Below are 17,459 nucleotides of genomic sequence, written 5' to 3'. Positions count from 1 at the left end.
CTGCTGGTGCTAGACGTTTTAATAGGGCAACTGTGTCGGCACACTTGGAGATTCAGTCGGAGAAGTTCTGCACAGCCAGTTCCAAGGTCGCTGGTGGTGTTGGACCTGGTGGTGTTGAGGGTGGTTTTTCACTGGGTTTCTGTGACTTTGTTCCATCTGCGACGGGAGGAGCTGAGGGGCTTGCAGATGGAGTCCGGGGGGGCCTGCATTGGTGAAGTGGACGATGCTGTGGTCGTTACAGGTTAGTTCTGTGACATGGCTGGACTTGACTCTGTCACTGGATGCGAAGATGAAGTCCAGTGTGTGTCCTGCGCTGTGTGTGAAGTTGGTGAACTGCTGCATGAGGCCAGTGTTGCTCAAGCTTTCCAGGAGGTTGGTGGATTCTGTGTCTTTCGGGTCGTCGAGATTGGAAGTTGAGGTTGCAGAGGAAGATATAGCGCTTGGAGTTGATTGCTAGAGGGGAGATGAATTTGGAGATAGCATTGCAGAAGCTGGTGCGGGGACCTGGGGGTCTGTAGGAGAGGATTCATCTGGTTTTCTTTGCGTTGGTGTGGATTTGGAAGTTTAGGTGTTTTTGTGGTGTCATCTTCAATGGTGGTGCATCGGAGGGTTTCCTTGAGAATGATGGTGATGCCTTCTCAGTGCGTCTTTGTGCAGTCTCTGTGTGTCACCTTGTAGCCAAAGGGTGCTGCGGTCGCAATGTTTGGGTTTGAGGATGGGTTGAGCCAGGTCTCGTGATGAAAATCACGTTGGGGTGAGGGTGGTGATGGTGTCCCAGATTTCTGTGACGTGTTTACAGAGGGAACGGACCTTGAGCAGCATGGACTGGATCTGTTGAGGGGCGACAGAGGTCGGAGGGTCACAAGCAGCGTGGGTTCCTGTGTTGGATGTAAAGCGGTAGTGGCAGCAGTTGAAGGGCCCTTTGGTTGATCGTGGAGCGATGATGCAGCAGTTGTTGTTGAAGCGCCCGGAAGCTAGATAGGAGTATCAGAGGGTGGCCGTGTGACCAAGCTTCCTGGCAGTGGGTGCGGTCTAGGCATGGATGGGCGCAGACAGGCTTACCTTTATTTAGAAAGTTTTATAGAGCGCGTACAAGACCCTTGCGGATATCCGAGCGCTTTACAGTAAGTAAAGTTCTTTATAAATCAGTTAAATGCAAGTCAAAGCACGTATACATAACTTGTAAAAGCAAAGTAGTAAGGTGCAGCACAATACTATCCCGGTGAGTCCGGTAAAGGTATAATGTCTAGGTAGCATAGATGGTCCCTTGTCACTGCAGTCTCCATTAAGTAGGTCCACTGAGGGGGCGGGGTTCTTGGTGTCGGGAACACGAGCAGCAACGGAGTGATCGGTTCCAAAAGTGTGGTGTACATGGCAGGCTACACAGTAATATAATGTACAGAGGTGAAAGGGGTGACACAGAAAAAGAAGAGTATATAGGCACGGCAATGCAGTACAGTATTTGCTGAACCTAAAGGCAGGCATCCCAAGCACAAGGCAGGTCAAAGGCTGCAGAGGTGCATAGCAAAGTCCGGGAGACCTGCAGCGCTGGAAGACCTGCTTCTGACAGAATTCAAAGGAAAACTATCAGATGATGGGCTTAATGATGAATGGGATGATTATATACAGTGCTCTCCTGGGGTGTGCTTAACCTAGTGCTCCCCTGGGGCGGGCTTGACTCACTGCTCCCCTGGGGCGGGCTTGATCCAGGGCTCCCCTGGGACGCTGTGATGGAATGTTTAACCCAGTGTTTTAGACCTGCCAGCCTTAGGGTGGCCTTTCCCCTAAGCATTTTTGCTTCCTCCTCCATTTTTGTGCTGATCTTGTTTATACTTCCTTAGACCTCTGCACATTTTACCACTGCCATCTAGTGCTAAATTGCCTGTGTGCCCTCCTTAAAACAGGGTAACATTGGCTTATCCCCAATTGGCATATTTAATTTACTTGCAGATTCCTGGTAAAGTGGCACTACATGTGCTCAGGTCCTGTAAATTTAAATGCTACTAATGGGCCAACAAAGTATAATAAAGGGCACCTCTCTCGAGTCCCCACCTGTCGCACTTCTGAAAAAGGGATGCTTCTTCCCATTTGTTTTTTTCCTCATTAGTTATCCATATTTTAGCCACTGTAATCCAAAGATATTCCAAAATCTTCTTTCTTCATTTCTGTTTGTACAATCACTACAGAGACAGTTTGATTGCACCTTCATTCTGTATTAAACATTTTCAATCACCTCTTGTGTGCCCATCCAGGCTTTCACAAATGGCACGTGCAGGTCAATCATACACCAAGATAGACTCATTTTATTATGCCCAATGCATTTTGAGCCTAAGCTCTTCATCAGGGGTCTCCGAAACAATGAAAACAGTTCAACCGGCTGCTCATTGTGAGCTTATTAAACACAATAAAAATACCTAAATAATCAATACAGTATCACTCATCAACCTTGACTCCCCCCTCCAACCTCTTCCTTGATAACCACTCGTGTATCCTACCAAAGTGCTTGTACTTCACCCCTCTGCATGCTCTCCAACTAAACCAAAGTTACACTGTCACGTAAAATAGTACTACTAATACTATAAAACAAACCACTATTTCAATCCCTGCCCCCCCCAACAGTTACCCTACATTCAAATGGGCCAACAGCACTTATTGTGCCACACACTTACGTAGCACTTTAAACATGCCTCAGACCTGCCATTGCAGCCTGTGTGTGCAGTTTTACACTGTCATTTTGACCCAGCAAAATAAACCTTTTGCCAGGCCTAAACCTTCCTTTTTAACACATATAAACCACCCCTAGATTAGATCCTGGGCAGCCCAGAGGGCAGAGTGCTGTGTATTTAAATCACTGAAAGCACATACTTTTAAGTTTTACCTGTCCTGTAATTGATAAACGACTACATTTCTTTTTCACTACTGCAAGGCTTAAACCTCCCATAGGATAACATTGGAGCTACCTTATTACATTTAATTCGCTATAATTTCCAAATGGGGTCAGGTAACCAGTTAAATTGTAGTCTCTTTGGAATTGTAATGAAAAATCCTAACTTATGGTGAAGTCTGATTTTAAATTACAATTTTGGAAATCCCACTTTAGAAAGTTAGAATTTTCTGGCCTTCGCCACTAGGTCTGTAGCTTGTTTCTGGGTCACATGAGCTGACAGTTGAGCTTTGTGTATTTCTCCTAGACAGCCACACATAAAAGAGCATAGGTGAGCCTGTATGGGCCATTAGGGACAGGATGGGAGGGAGGGGCTGGCCCTACTTACACTTGAATAGGCTGTGTACTGCCTCCAAACAAAGGTATGCATACCCCCGAAGTCTGGAGCCAGGGCAGGGATGGCAGAATGTCTTCGGGTGTCAAAGGTAAACCTCTAGAAAATTATCCCCTACTTCTGTAGTAGGGGAATCTCTGTTATAGTCATAATCTAGTGAATAGTCCCACTCATGAGCGTGGACCCCGGAGCAATCAAAAATAATCTCTTAAGCTGTCTAAAAATGCAGTCCTGCAAGACACTTAAGAGAGAATTTAAAGACAGATAATGCAGCCTATATCCACAGGCTACACTGTCCAGCACTTCAACTAGACATTCCACCAAAACCACAAACCGCACAGCCTGCCAAGTTTTCTTCATAGAGAAAAACTTCCCCTTTACCAACAAAGCCTCTGGAATGATAGAGAGGAAAGGGAGGACAGACAAGCCCCATAGGCTGCCATTATGTGGCTCAAAAAGGGATACCGTGCCTTTAAGAAAACTTTCCAGAACTTTCCTGGTATCCCAGAATGCTCAGCAGGTCCCATTTACTTTCAGTTCTTTTTTCCGGCTTCTGCTAGCAGGACCCTGGAGCATTGAGCTCTCCCTTTTTTGGGTTTATTGTAAGAATTTTGCACTTTTTAAGTGTGTGAGTGTTTACACTCTACGTGTTTTGGTGCCCTCTTTTCTAGTATTTTGAGCATTCCTTTTTTGTCAAAAATGCCAGCATTGTTTGATAAATGCCCGGAGTGCTCCAGGAAGAAGGCCAAGTCGGACCCACACCCTGTGTTGTATCCTGTGCCTCCCTTCTACTCATTTCCCTCAGAAGTGTGAGATTTGCCAGACCTTCTCCACCAGGACCCTGAGAGACAGAAAGAAGATCAGGCTCCAAGGACTGGAGGAAAGAAGGCTGCAAAGTCAAGGTGGGTCTGGGCATGCTGGATCTGCTTCCTCCGCCCATGCTGAGGCCTCTGGGGGGGCTCCCCGGCTTCAAGAAGGCCACAAAGTGTCGCTGTTCTCCGTCGACGTCGATGGCATAGACGGCGTCGAGAGGCATGACGGCGATCTGCTCCCCGTCTCCCCAGGGCTCTTGGTCGAGGCGACGTCAACGTTTGTCGTCGAGGGGACTGACGAGACCGCCGTCGAGGTCGCCGCCGAAGACGTCCTTATCGTCGTCGACACTTCGACGTCGTAAGGATTCCAGACGGCGTCGGCGCTCGCCGTCGAGGCAACACCGCTGTTCGCCCTAGACGTCGACTCTGCGATCGGCGTCGAGAAGGACACATTCGACGTCAAGGCGCAGCAGATCATCAGCGTCGAGGCGGCGAAGCCTGTCGTCGAGGCATAGGTCATCGACGCCGAGACGACGTTCATCGGCGTCGAGGAGGCGTTCGTCGATGCCGAAGAGGCGCTCGGCGCCTAAGAGGAAGAGATCATCCTCCAGGAGACGTTCTGGAGCCAGGAGTCCTTCCAGATCCTCCGGGGCACGACGGCGACGTCGGTCACCGACAGGGGGCGCTGCCTCTCGATCACCTACGCCAAGGAAGATGAGGGAGTCACCGGGCTCGGTGTAGTCTGTGGTGTTCTCGCCCCCCAAGCCGAAGTCACCTACTCCTCCTCCTCCACTGCCTAAGGAGCCGCCGCCGCAAACTCCTTCGCCACCACCCCTCCTGTTCCTCCACATGGACCGCCACCTCCGAGGTCGGCCTCACTGACTCACCTCCCTACGCCGCCTAAGGGGGCACCTCGGCCGAGGTCAGGCCACCACCGCAGGCTCCGCCCCAAGCACCCGTGGAACGCCTAAGGCCTAGAAGACCTAGATCTCCCTCCGGACGGAGAGGGAGATCCAGGAGTCGCCGTCGCTCATCGACGAAATCCAGACGACACCGTAGGAAGGGTCGGTCTAGGTACAGCACAGATTCGTCCAGCGCAAGAGACTATTCGCCAACTCTTTCAGAATCCCCTCAGACGAGGGTATCCCCTGTGGACGACGTGGTCTCCTTTCAGGAAGTCTTGTTGAGGGGTGCGAGCAAGCTGGGCATCCAACTGACTGTGCCCACGCCTACGACCTCCGTAATATTTGAGACTCTCCACAAGCAGCACCTGTCTAGGCCTCTGTTGCCCTTGGTGCCTGGATTAGTGGAACCCGCCATGGAGCTCTTCCTTGCTCCAGCGGTGGCGAAAGCAGCCCCCTCCAGGCTGCAAAAGAAATACAAGGCTCCTGATGCGGACCCGGCTTTCCTCCGATTGGATCCAGCCCCGGATTCCGTAATTGTGACAGTGGCGAGGAAGCAACATGCCACCACCCCGTCCTCAAATGTGCCTCCGGACAAGGAGAGTCGCTGGTTGGTCTCAGGGCAGAAAGGTGTGCGGGACGGCCGCTACCTCCATGAATGCTGCCAGTGCATCTGCGCTGTTGGGGCGCTATTATCGGGCGCTGTGGGAGTCCCTCCAACAGTTCGCCGACCTCCTCCCACGGGAAAAGGAGGATTTTATGGAGATCCTGAATGAGGGATTGCTGGTGTCGAACCAGCTGATCAGCGCAGCTGCAGACTCGTCGCTCCTGGCGGTCCACGGATACTGCCATGGAGTTAATCAGAGGCGCCACGCTTGGCTCAGATTGACGTCACTGAAGCCCAGCAGAGGGTGGCCAACCTGCCTTTCTCGGGAGAGACCCTATTCAGGAAACACGCCGACGATGAGATGGCCCACATGAAGGCAGAGGCAGAGACTCTGACGGCTGTGGGCTTGGAGAAGCCCAAGGACCAGAAGAACTACCGCCCGTTCCAAAAGACGGCATGGGGCACAGGGCAGAGGGCGAGGTCAACAGTCTGTACAGCAGCAGCAGCAGTTCCAGAGGAAGCCCTTCCAGAAACGTCAGAGGGGCAGGGGTGGTCAGCAGTCTGCCACCGCGACCCTGAGCGATTACTTCCCCGTCATCCGTTACCCACTCCGGTGGGGGAAGCGTTCAATATTTTCTGGCAGAGTGGAGAAAAATTACTCAGGACAAGTGGGTGCTGAATATTGTTTGCAATGGATACAGTCTTCGGTTCACCAGCCCGCCTCCAGCAATTCCACCGGTTTGCTCGCAGTTTCAGCTGTGCGAGCTCCAGGCGGAGGCCGATTACCCTGTTAAGGAAAAGGGCGATAAAAGACGTCCCTCTGTCTCAAAGGAGAAAAGGTCTATACTCATGGCTCTTTCGGGTCCGCAAAAAGGACAAGAACGAGTAAGGCCTATTCTGGGTTTGCGACAAGCAAACAAGTGGATTCGCAGAGAAAATTTTTGCATGCTGTCTTTGCACCAGATTTACCCTCAACTGCAAAGGGGAGACTGGCTGTGCGCGATAAACCTACAGGATGCATACTTCCATGTGCCCATTGCACAGAAACACCGGAAGTTCCTGCGATTCCAAGTCGGCGCCAATCACTATCAATACACAGTGTTACCGTTCGGGCTGAAGTCTGCGCCCAGGACCTTTTCCAAATGCATGGCAGTGGTAGCGGCACACCTGACAAAGAACAAGGTGTTTGTCTACCCGTACCTGGACGATTGGTTGATCAAGGCATCCTCCTTCTCGGAAGCTCAAGCACACTTCCAGAAGACGTCTGTTCTCTTGAACAAGCTGGGGTTGCACATCAACATGTCCAAGTCTGTCCCGACTCCGGTCCAATGCCTACAGTACTTGGGAGCCTCCATCAATATGCTGTCAGCAAGCGTGTCTCCTTCGGAGGAAAGACGTTTATCACTCCTTCGGAAGGCTCAGGCTCTTATGACCGCTCCATCTACGACAGCGAGGACGGTGTCTTCTCTACTGGGGTCGATGGCCTCCTGTATCTGCCTCACGGCTACACATGAGACCGCTGCAGGGATGTCTGGAGGATCAGTGGGACCAGAGGAGGGGAAACTGGGACAAGATACGACTGTCTCTGCATTCTCTACAGTCTCTGAAATGGTGGTGTTCAGCGGAGAATCTCCTCAAGGGGGTTCCCTTCCACAAGGACATTCCCACTCAGACTATTGTGACGGATGCTTCTCTCCACGGCTGGGGAGCGCATTCCAGGGAACGTGGTCCCAGACGGAGCCCACTTACCACATCAATTTTCTGGAACTCAGAGCTGTTCACTTGGCACTGAAGGCCTTTCATCCGTCCTCCCAGACCAACTCTCTGCTTGTACAGACGGACAATACGACCACGATGTATTACCTCAACAAGCAGGGGGGCTTCGCATCCAGGTACTACCAGCAGGGAACGCTGGGGAATGCGTTATGGATCAACTGGTCGAACAGCTTTCTGTACGCTTTTCCACCCATTCCCCTGATTCCGGCGGTGCTACTCAAGCTGGCCCATTCCAGGGCGTGGATGATCCTGATTGCCCCGGAATGGCCCAGGCAGTGGTGGTTCACGGACCTGCTTCACCGGTCTCTCCTTCCTCACATTAGACTGCCGTGCCGGCAGGACCTTCTCACGAAGTTCGGGGGGCAGATGGTGCACCCCAATCTCTCGTCTTTGATTTTGGCGGCATGGGTCCTGGGATAGTGCAATATGGCCATTTGAATCTCCCTGCAGATTGTATGGACATACTGAAGGAAGCCAAGATCCACTAGGACTTCTTATGCGTACAAGTGGAAGAGATTTTGCATCTGGTGCAAGTCCAAGAATGTAAGGAAGATGTCATCCTTCCGGAACTTTTACATTTGGCGCAGTCTGGCCTTAATTTTCATTCCATTAAGGTTCATCTCGCTGCGCTGACTGCTGGCTGGCTGCGCTGACTGCCTACAGGAAATGCCCTTCACAGACCTCCTTCTTCCAGATCGCTGTGATCAAAGATTTTTTGGAAGGCTTGAAGAAAGTGTTTCCCTCTGTTCGTCTTCCTTCGCCTTCATGGGAATTAAATGTGGTGCTGTCCAGATTGATGAAGGAACCTTTTGAACCTATTCATAAGGCTTCGTTGCAGCACCTGTCCTGGAAGGCGGCGTTCCTCGTGGCCATTACATCGGCGCGCAGGGTGAGTGAAATTCAGGCGTTATGTTGCCAAGAACCTTATACTGTATTTCATGCTGCTAAGGTTGTTATGCGTACTTACCCTAAATTTCTTCCTAAGGTTATTTCTGGTTTGCATGTTAACCAGACCATAACTTTACCTATGTTTTTTCAGAATCCCTCCTCTCCAGCGGTCTCTACATTCCCTGGATGTCAGGAGGGTGTTGAAATTGTATCTGGATAAAACCAAGGATATTCGTAGGTCAGACCAATTGTTTATCAATTATGGGTCAGTCAGGACAGGTCTTGCTACCTCAAAACAGTCCATTTCGGGGTGGATTGTGTCCTGTATACAATTGTGTTATCAAAAGGCTGATAAGATCTTAGGGGGTAAACCTAAGGCTCATTCCACCAGGGGCAAACTGCCACGACTGCTTTGTTACGTAATGTTCCCATTGCAGAAATCTGCAGGGCGGCCACTTGGAAGTCGGTCCATACCTTTGCTAAGCATTACTGTCTGGACACTGATGCCAGGGCAGACGCTCAGGTTGGGCATGCTTCGCTGCGAAATCTGTTCGCACAGTAGTGGTGTTGTACTTCTTTTTCTCCACCGCCGCTTTGGTGTGGGGGATGGGCTTGCCATTCTATTCACTAGATTATGACTATACACAGAGATCCCCTACTACAGAAGGAGTCGTTTCTGTCCTGTAACTCCAGTTCTGTAGGGGTATCTCTGTTATAGTCATAAGCGCCCGCCCTCCTCCCCGGTGGAGAAAGATGTTCATGGTCGAAATGCGACAGGTCTAGCGTTATACGCCTTCAAAAAGAACTGAAAGTAAATGGGACCTGCTGAGCATTCTGGGATACCAGGAAAGTTCTGGAAAGTTTTCTTAAAGGCACGGTATCCCTTTTTGAGCCACATAATTGCAGCCTATGGGGCTTGTCTGTCCTCCCCTTCCTCTCTATCATTCCAGAGGCTTTGTTGGTAAAGGGGAAGTTTTTCTCTATGAAGAAAACTTGGCAGGCTGTGCGGTTTGTGGTTTTGGTGGAATGTCTAGTTGAAGTGCTGGACAGTGTAGCCTGTGGATATAGGCTGCATTATCTGTCTTTAAATTCTCTCTTAAGTGTCTTGCAAGACTGCATTTTTAGACAGCTTAAGAGATTATTTTGGATTGCTCCGGGGTCCACGCTCATGAGTGGGACTATTCACTAGATTATGACTATAACAGAGATTCCCCTACTACAGAAGTAGGACCCCGCAGCAATCAAAAATAATCTCTTAAGCTGTCTAAAAATGCAGTCCTGCAAGACACTTAAGAGACAATTTAAAGACAGATAATGCAGCCTATATCCACAGGCTATACTGTCCAGCACTTCAACTACACATTACACCAAAACCACAAACAGCACAGCCTGTGGATATAGGCTGCATTATCTGTCTTTAAATTGTCTCTTAAGTGTCTTGTAGGACTGCATTTTTAGACAGCTTAAGAGATTATTTTTGATTGCTGCGGGGTCCACGCTCATGAGCGGGACTATTCACTAGATTATGACTATAACTGAGATACCCCTACTACAGAACTGGAGTTACAGGACAGAAACTACTCCATCAAAGGCACACCTAGGTATAAATAAAGGACCTCAACCACCATCTCTTCAGTACACTTCTAAACCTGTAGCTACTCTGCTAAGGACTACTGGGCTGCTGAAGGACTGCCACTCTGTTAGACTGCTGCCTTGCTGTGCTGATCTTCTGCCCTCGTGCCTGTGTGAGAAGGAATGGACATGAAGCTCTTAAACCCAGAATGAACCCCAGAGTGACTCCAATGGCTAGTTGGCTGGCCTCCTGATCCGAAGCCTCAGGGACACAACGGACATCCAACAACCTTGCCTCTGCATCTGAACTATGACATATGTGAGTCTTCCCTACCAAGTGGCGCCACGCCAGTCCTGGACCCTTGGTGCTTGCAAACCTCTGGATCCAATGGATCAGATGCATCTCCTCTGTTGCACGGCACAAATCTCGAGCAGAGCTGACGCATCGCTGCTGCTGCTTCAGGTATCGGAACTGTTGCAAAGAACTGCATCGCAGCCCCGTTGCCTTATCGGTACCGCTGCTCCCGTTACACATCCTCGGCACAGGGCCCCGCATCTCTTATCACCGGCAGCCTCGATGCTGGACTTCGTATCGCAGCCTTGCAGCTCCTAAACTGATGCATGGACCAGACTGCATGACGCATCCTTGACGCCAGACTTCATATTGCAAGCCCTTCGCCGATGGGATCCTCAACGGCAACACAGGACTTCCCACTGCAGCCTTGCTGCATCGCAGTACCTATGCAACACTTCGGCTGTGCAACGCATATTCAACGATGAGCCTCTCAACGGTACTCCGAACAGGATTAAAGGTACTCTGTTCAGGGGGCCTAATTGTGTCCTTGTAGCTGGTTTGCGGTCCATCGTGGTTGGCCTGAACTTGTGACTTTGACCCGGTCTGGCACAACCAGATATCCACAGTTGACACTTTACAACTTTTTGCACGATTTTTACTAAAATCTTCAAATTCGAATATTTCTGGTTCTGCTGAGTGTTGCACAAATACTTAGCGCATTGCCTCTGGGTTAGGCCTGACTGATCTGTGCAAAACTACCTGAGGGTTGAGCACAGGTTAATTTACAGTGTGCTTGTGACTTCACCCTAAGAAGAATTATGGTTGCTGCTTGAGAATGGTCTACCCCACCCCCACAACCTGTTACCCAATTTCTTACACAGTGCTTTCTTGAAATATGTTGTAAATTGTATTTTGAGAGTCCTGGCAGGGACAGGCAGATTTGATGATAGGCTTGATGGATTTTGAAAAGAGATAATGGACTTTTTAGCGCTTATCATTGGAAGAAGCAATTTTCGATGACCAAGTCAACCAGGGTGTGGTGCCAGATCAGCATTTAGGTTAGTTTTGTTTTTCCCCATGAATTTCAATAGCAGGTGGGTTTGGTGGAGGCAGAGTGGGCTTTAAGAATGTGTTGAATTTAGCAAGGTGCTCTCGTTAATTAGAGGCACTACTCATTTCCCACATTTTACTATTCTTCTCTTCATGGTCTGTTTTAAAAAGCTCTAAGTTAACGGAGTAGGCGATATCAGGAGAGAGTCCCTGTGATAAATAGAACACTGGTAGGGCGTTTGTCCTATGTTCTCAACAACGGACAAGCTTTCTTACCATCTAAGGTGCAGTACGGAATTCTGTTTTCATTTGACTACCTTTTTGGAACTGAGGCTTGAAGTGTGCATACAGCAGTGTAATAGGGTGATACAAAGGCCCATACATATTCCCATGGTGTGTATGCATTTTGTAATGATAAAGGCAGAATACAGTAGTAAGTGGTGTATTTGATCTCAAGAATACCAGAGTCTTTTCTGGTCTTCCTTTCTCAGACCAGTGACACAACGTTAAAGATGGGATTGTCTATAACTCAATACAACGTTTTAGTGAAATTTTAGGGACCATGCAACTGCAGTTACCTTTTAGTCTATTCTGTTGTAATGCACTTTTCCAGAAAGTGATTGCAAATTGTGGTATCAAAATGTGGCCATTCATTAAATGGATTTATGTTTTAATTTCTCCTCCTCCTACTCTTTAGGTCCAAAACTTTATAAAGAACCAAGCAGCAAGTCGAACAAGCCCATCATTCACAATGCGATATCCCACTGTTGTTTGGCTGGAAAAGTAAACGAGTCACAGAAAAATTCAATATTGGAGGTGAGTGTAGCCTGGACTAATGAAAGTGTATTGAGCACTTTTAACTTGGGGTTGCCTGGGTAATTTTCGCACATGGATTACGTAGGTATTATAGTGCCTGGTGAGCTGCTTTGCATCTAGAATAACTCCAGTGTCAGGGTATCAGTCTCTGTCAAAGGTATGGTCATTATGAAATGAATAGCTTGCCCTAAGCAATACGACTTGCTTGACCAATTATAGAAGCTGATGCATTAACCTCAGCATGCACTTTACATTTTCTCATTTCCAAACACGAATGCAATTAGCTGTGCCAGGGCAAGGCCTACTCTTTTGGTAGAATCTGCCAGTCTGTACAATTTGTTACTTTAACATGATTCAGTAGGTTCCCAAACATGTACTTTTTAAAACTGCCACAGAACTTGCAGTCTATGCAACCGCCTGCCTCCTTTGCATGAACTGAAAAGGCTGGAGATTGGCTAGCTCTAAATAAAGTTTAAACAAGCTTTTCCATGCAATAGGTCTCGCATTTACAAGAGTATGAGCTATTAGTATTGCAGTTGACAATGCCTTTTATTTGTGTTTTATTCGTTTTTAAACACATAAAAGAAATTGTCATTTTCAATGCCAATAGCTTAAACTCTCGCAAATGTGAGACCTATTGCATTGCAAATGCGTTTGTGCTATATATGGCAAAGCTATTTGAGAAAAGAGTACTCGGAGGCTGTAATTAAAGCCACAGAGTAACAACACACGTATGGGAGGTTACAAAATGAGACCAGGAGGGACTACTAAGCCTATTGACCAATGAACAGCCACGGTTTACAGTGGACAATTACACAAGCCAATAAAAAATATGGGCAGGAAGTGAGTGGAGCTTCAACTCCCTACCTGAATACAGCATGCCTCGCAGAGCAGCGCATGCGCTGCCCAGGCTTGACCTAAACAAAGGGTAGCGCGGTCTTTCTTTAAATGGATGCTGAGATGCTCTGCCTGCAAACACCTTCCCACTTAGTTTCCAAAAACAACTTTGCTGGAAGAAAGAGCCCCTTTTCAAGTTCCCTTTCAGGAAGACCAGAAATGGTCTCATAGATGTATTTTAAGCAGTGAAGTGTGTTAAAATATTACCTTTATCTCGAAGTTTTGGATAATTTGTTTAAACTTAGATGTATATTCAGGTATACAATGAAGTGTAATCTCATTTGTGTAATGTTTCTTTTTTCCTAAAAATAGGAACTCGAGAGATGTGAAGCCAACCATTACATCATTCTGTTTCGGGACGCGGGCTGCATGTTTAGAGCACTTTATTCCTACTTCCCCGAATCCGAGGAAATGTTCAAGCTCACTGGGACAGGGCCAAAGAACATTACCCGGAAAATGATAGACAAACTCTACAAATACAGTTCGGACAGAAAACAGTTCACCGTGATTCCAGCCAAAACCATGTCCGTCAGTGTTGATGCTATCACGATTCACAACCACCTGTGGCAAGCGAAGCGACCCGCAGTGCCAAAGAAAACCCCGACTCAGAAATGACCCTGAGCTTGGGGCTGTGACGTCAGCAGGAGAGCGCGCGGTCCTGCGTCCCTCATGCGGTACGGAACGTGCGGAACCTTCAGTCATTGGCAAAGACTTGAACCAATGAAAACGCATAAGAGCAGGACCACTCCGCGGTCTTCAGTGGATGATTCTTCTGCTATTTCGCTACCACTCGAACTACTGAGGACTGGAGGCGGGCGAGGGCGGGGCGGGGCGTGCAGCAAGATCTGGAATCGGTGCATTTCCTTTTACTTGAAGAACTAACTCTAAGAAATAGGAACATTTTCGTTCCAGCTGCAGTCCTTCTTATAAGCTGGCAATCTTTAAACTTCTGAATAGTTTCGGGTCACTCATGTTTTAAAAAGTTTTGATTTTGTTTTTGTTTGAACTGGTTTTATTATGGGGGCAAGGAGGAGGGTTTGGTAAACTGTAACGTAGATACTTGCTGCCAATAGTAAAGCTTCCATAACGGAATGAGAAGCCCCAACCATGCTGCTTTGAACAAAACTGACTTTATATTCACTTGTCACAAAAAAATATTGCAAAATCTGATCTTAAAGAGATGGGCGTCAACCATGTTTGGCTTAAAATCGCCCTAATTAAATCATGAAGAGGTATGTAATGTCACGGGTGGTCCTGGCTAGCTCCAAGAATACCAACACAAAGTTGATGTACCTGTGCCCCAGACAGTGCATCTGACATGGAGGAGCCGTTCCCCCAGAGTCGGATTGTGCTAGACATTGAACGTGTCCACTGAGCACGGTACTTATATGTAATGATGCACTAATGCAGGTCACTGTCCGCACTCACTAGATTATGATGTCATGAAGTGTAATCCCACAGTTGTCTTTTGTCTTTAGGTGTTGAACAAGCACCTTGTCAAAGCGTGCACACATCGTTGTTCAAATATTTTTTTACTGTTGTTTCTATGTGATATTTATGTATTCTTAGTTACTGAATCATTTGTTTTTATCTCCTATTTAAAAACAAGCAAGCATTTTACATTCAGACACCCTGTTCTTATGTCGCAGAATCGCATTTCAGTTGATGTGGCCTCAAATTGAAGATTTTTCGATTATGACCCCCAAAAATATCGCAGAATCAAGACTTTCCAATGGCCGGGGCTGTTTGTGCAGTTATCTTTGTTTTTTGCTTATAGAGCACAGTCTTAATTTGTGCTGCAACAGTGTTTCGGGTTCTGCAAGCACATTCTTGCACTTTGGCAGAGCACCACTATAGCATCAATTTTGAAGTTGTCCAAATTTCTGACAAACGTTTTTTCTTCATTAGATTTTTGTTTTATTTTTAGTTTTTTTCGGTTTGCACATGTTTACTTTTATTTAAAGTGTTACTTGACATATGCACTTGGTACAGAAAAGGGAACTGTAGGATAGTACAAAAAGAATCTGAACTCTGAAGACTGCATTCTCATGACAATAGTGGCGTAGGCAACATTGTGTTCGTTTGAAAATAAGACAGAAAATCCCGCATAAAATTGTACTGAACACTAACCAGAGGAAATTTAAGGTTTCTGTTGCATTTTTCTCTACACCTCCCCCACCTCAAGCAAGTTTTTAAGTACTTGACCATAGGTTGCTGCAGTTCTTGTATATAATTTGAAGAACAAGCTGTCTGTAAATAATGGCTCTGATTTCTAAAGTGCTACAAATTTGAGTGTAATTTTTTTTCTGTTATCATGCTTTTTCATGCTTGTGCTCATTTCTCTCCTCTTACCACTGTATGTTTGCTATTATATACCATATTTATTTTATGAAAGCACTGAAATGTAATAAAATCAATAATGAAGGATTTTTTTTTAAATGTTGGCATTCATTCTCGTCGCCTCATCCAATTATCACAGCTGGCATTACCTAATATCTATTTTAAAACAGAAGTTGTACTACCCTCTGTAAAAATCTGATACTTGTTTGAATTTGGGTTTTGTTATTTCTACCTGGCCTCTGTTACTTTTTGTCAAATTAAGACTTGAGAATGATTATGTAACTCCTGTGTGGCTGCAGGTACACATGCACTGCATACTCCTGCCATCTAGTGTTGGACTCCGACGTACAAAGTTGTTGGCTGTTTGAAGAATTCTTTTTGAGTCACAGTTGACAATGTGTATGGGCTCCAACTCCATTGTTTGATTGTTTTTCTCCACCATTTGATTCAGACAGAACAACAAGGCTTCCGGATTTGTATTCTAATTTTGAGCTTAAGGTCCTCATGGTTTCCCCTCCACTCCTGTATCCAAATCAGACTGTTAATCAGAGTATCACTTCCGATATCTCTCCACTCCCACGTACTTAGGAAACTGTCAAGCAACTCATGGTCCCGTAGCCTTGAGTCATCCATGCCCCTTTGGGGCCTTGTGTCTTCGATCTTCCCTTCTTCAATGTTGGAGAATGTCCATGGGTGATAGGTGATGGAACGGAAACCATTTACGAAAGGTTCTTGATAACATGCTAAATATTCCAGGGCAGACCTCCATAGCGTATGTAACGTCCCCAGCCCTTAACGATGACAAGTATGGTTCCTGTCTCGCTTTTACTGTAAGAAGACCCTTTATTGTAATTGTATTGTAACTCCGTAGAGTGTCCCGGCGCTAAAAGACCCAAAGAAACAGGCAGAGAGGACACAAGCTGTCTCAGCCGCTAATTACTAAACAACCAGGTCTTCAATTTGCTCCTGAACTCCCCTAAACTGCTGGTCTGTCTGAGAGCCGTAGGAAGATCATTCCAGAGACGAGTGGCTAGCACTTGAAACGAGCTTCCACCCCTCCGCGAATGAAGGAATTTAGGGGTGGTCATCAGATACTGCCCCGTGGACCTCAGTTCACGTTTAGGGACATAATGCTGTATCCTCTTCCTAATATAATAAGCTCCAGAGTTATGGAAGGCCTTAAAAGCCTGAGTCAGGGCCTTGAACTGCACCTGCTTCCTCATTGGAAGCCAGTTGACGGATTTCAGGTGAGGGGACATGGGTTCCCTGGGTTTTGTCAATAAAATAGCTCTAGCCGCCGAATTTTGTATCACCTGTAGGCGACTCATGAGATATTCGGGAAGGCCCAGATACAGCATGTTGGCATAGTACAACCTAGAAGTAATAAGGGCCTGAACTACCGTCTTTCTGAGAGAAACTGGGAGCAGGGGAAGAAACTTTCTCAGCATTTTTAAAAGACCAAAACACGTCCCCCCCCCACGGTTTGAATTTGGGTATTCAAAGACATGTCAGCATCCATCTTTACCCCTAAGTTCTTCACTGTGGTAACAGAACACTTAGGTGAGGGACATGTCTTGTGGTCACCACATGCGCCACTCAATGCTCAGGTCAGAGCCAAAAAAGATAATTTCAGATTTTTCAGATTAACACTTCAGTTGTCTCCTCTGTAGCCAGCTAAAAACCTCTGTTAGACAGCTATTTATCTCGCTTCCTCTGAACACGCAGTTCTTTTCACAAGTAAATAGAAGTTACGTGTCGTCTGCATAAGGCACTATTTTAGCTCCATGTTGTTCAGCCAAAAGCGCAAGCGGGGTCATATACATATTCAACCACACGGGGCTCAACACCGAGCCCTGGGGAACATCCACCTTCATGGAATTCATTTGGGCTGAATAAGGGGGTGACCATACTGTTTGCCGGCGACCACTTAAGAAAGAGCTAAACCATTTTAACACCGTGCCACCAATCCCACAGTCCCGGAGTCTTTCCAGGAGTTGGTCGTAGGGGCACGGTGTCCAAGGCCGCCGACAAATCCAATAGTACCAGAACCGCTTTTCCTCCACCATCCAGATGAAGTATATTGTTCACCTCAATAAACTCTGAGGTAACAGTATTAACGTATTTCTCTAAAACCTTGGAAACAAATGGCAATAATGAAATTGGTCGATAATTACTAGCCATCAAAGGGTCAGCGGTAGATTTTTTTACCAATGGACGCATTTTGGC

General features: G+C 47.1%; 1 protein-coding gene across 2 annotated transcripts in view; it reads left to right on the top strand.

Annotated features, from left to right (window-relative positions):
- CAMSAP1 (calmodulin regulated spectrin associated protein 1) overlaps positions 1-15,320 on the top strand; it is a 491,735-nt gene extending 476,415 nt beyond the window's left edge. For both annotated transcript variants that reach the window (XM_078641882.1, XM_078641883.1), the window contains 2 exons: positions 11,878-11,996; positions 13,206-15,320. In XM_078641882.1, coding sequence (XP_078498008.1) covers positions 11,878-11,996; positions 13,206-13,508 — 422 coding nt within the window. In that variant the 3' untranslated portion in view covers positions 13,509-15,320. The remainder of the gene's footprint in view (positions 1-11,877; positions 11,997-13,205) is intronic.
- The last annotated feature ends 2,139 nt before the right edge of the window (positions 15,321-17,459 follow it).

The sequence above is a fragment of the Lissotriton helveticus genome, chromosome 5_1, assembly GCF_964261635.1.
Source record: "Lissotriton helveticus chromosome 5_1, aLisHel1.1, whole genome shotgun sequence".
NCBI lineage: Eukaryota > Metazoa > Chordata > Amphibia > Caudata > Salamandridae > Lissotriton > Lissotriton helveticus.
The sequence above is the reverse complement of the archived record's forward strand: the minus strand, read 5'-3'. Positions and strand labels throughout refer to the sequence as shown.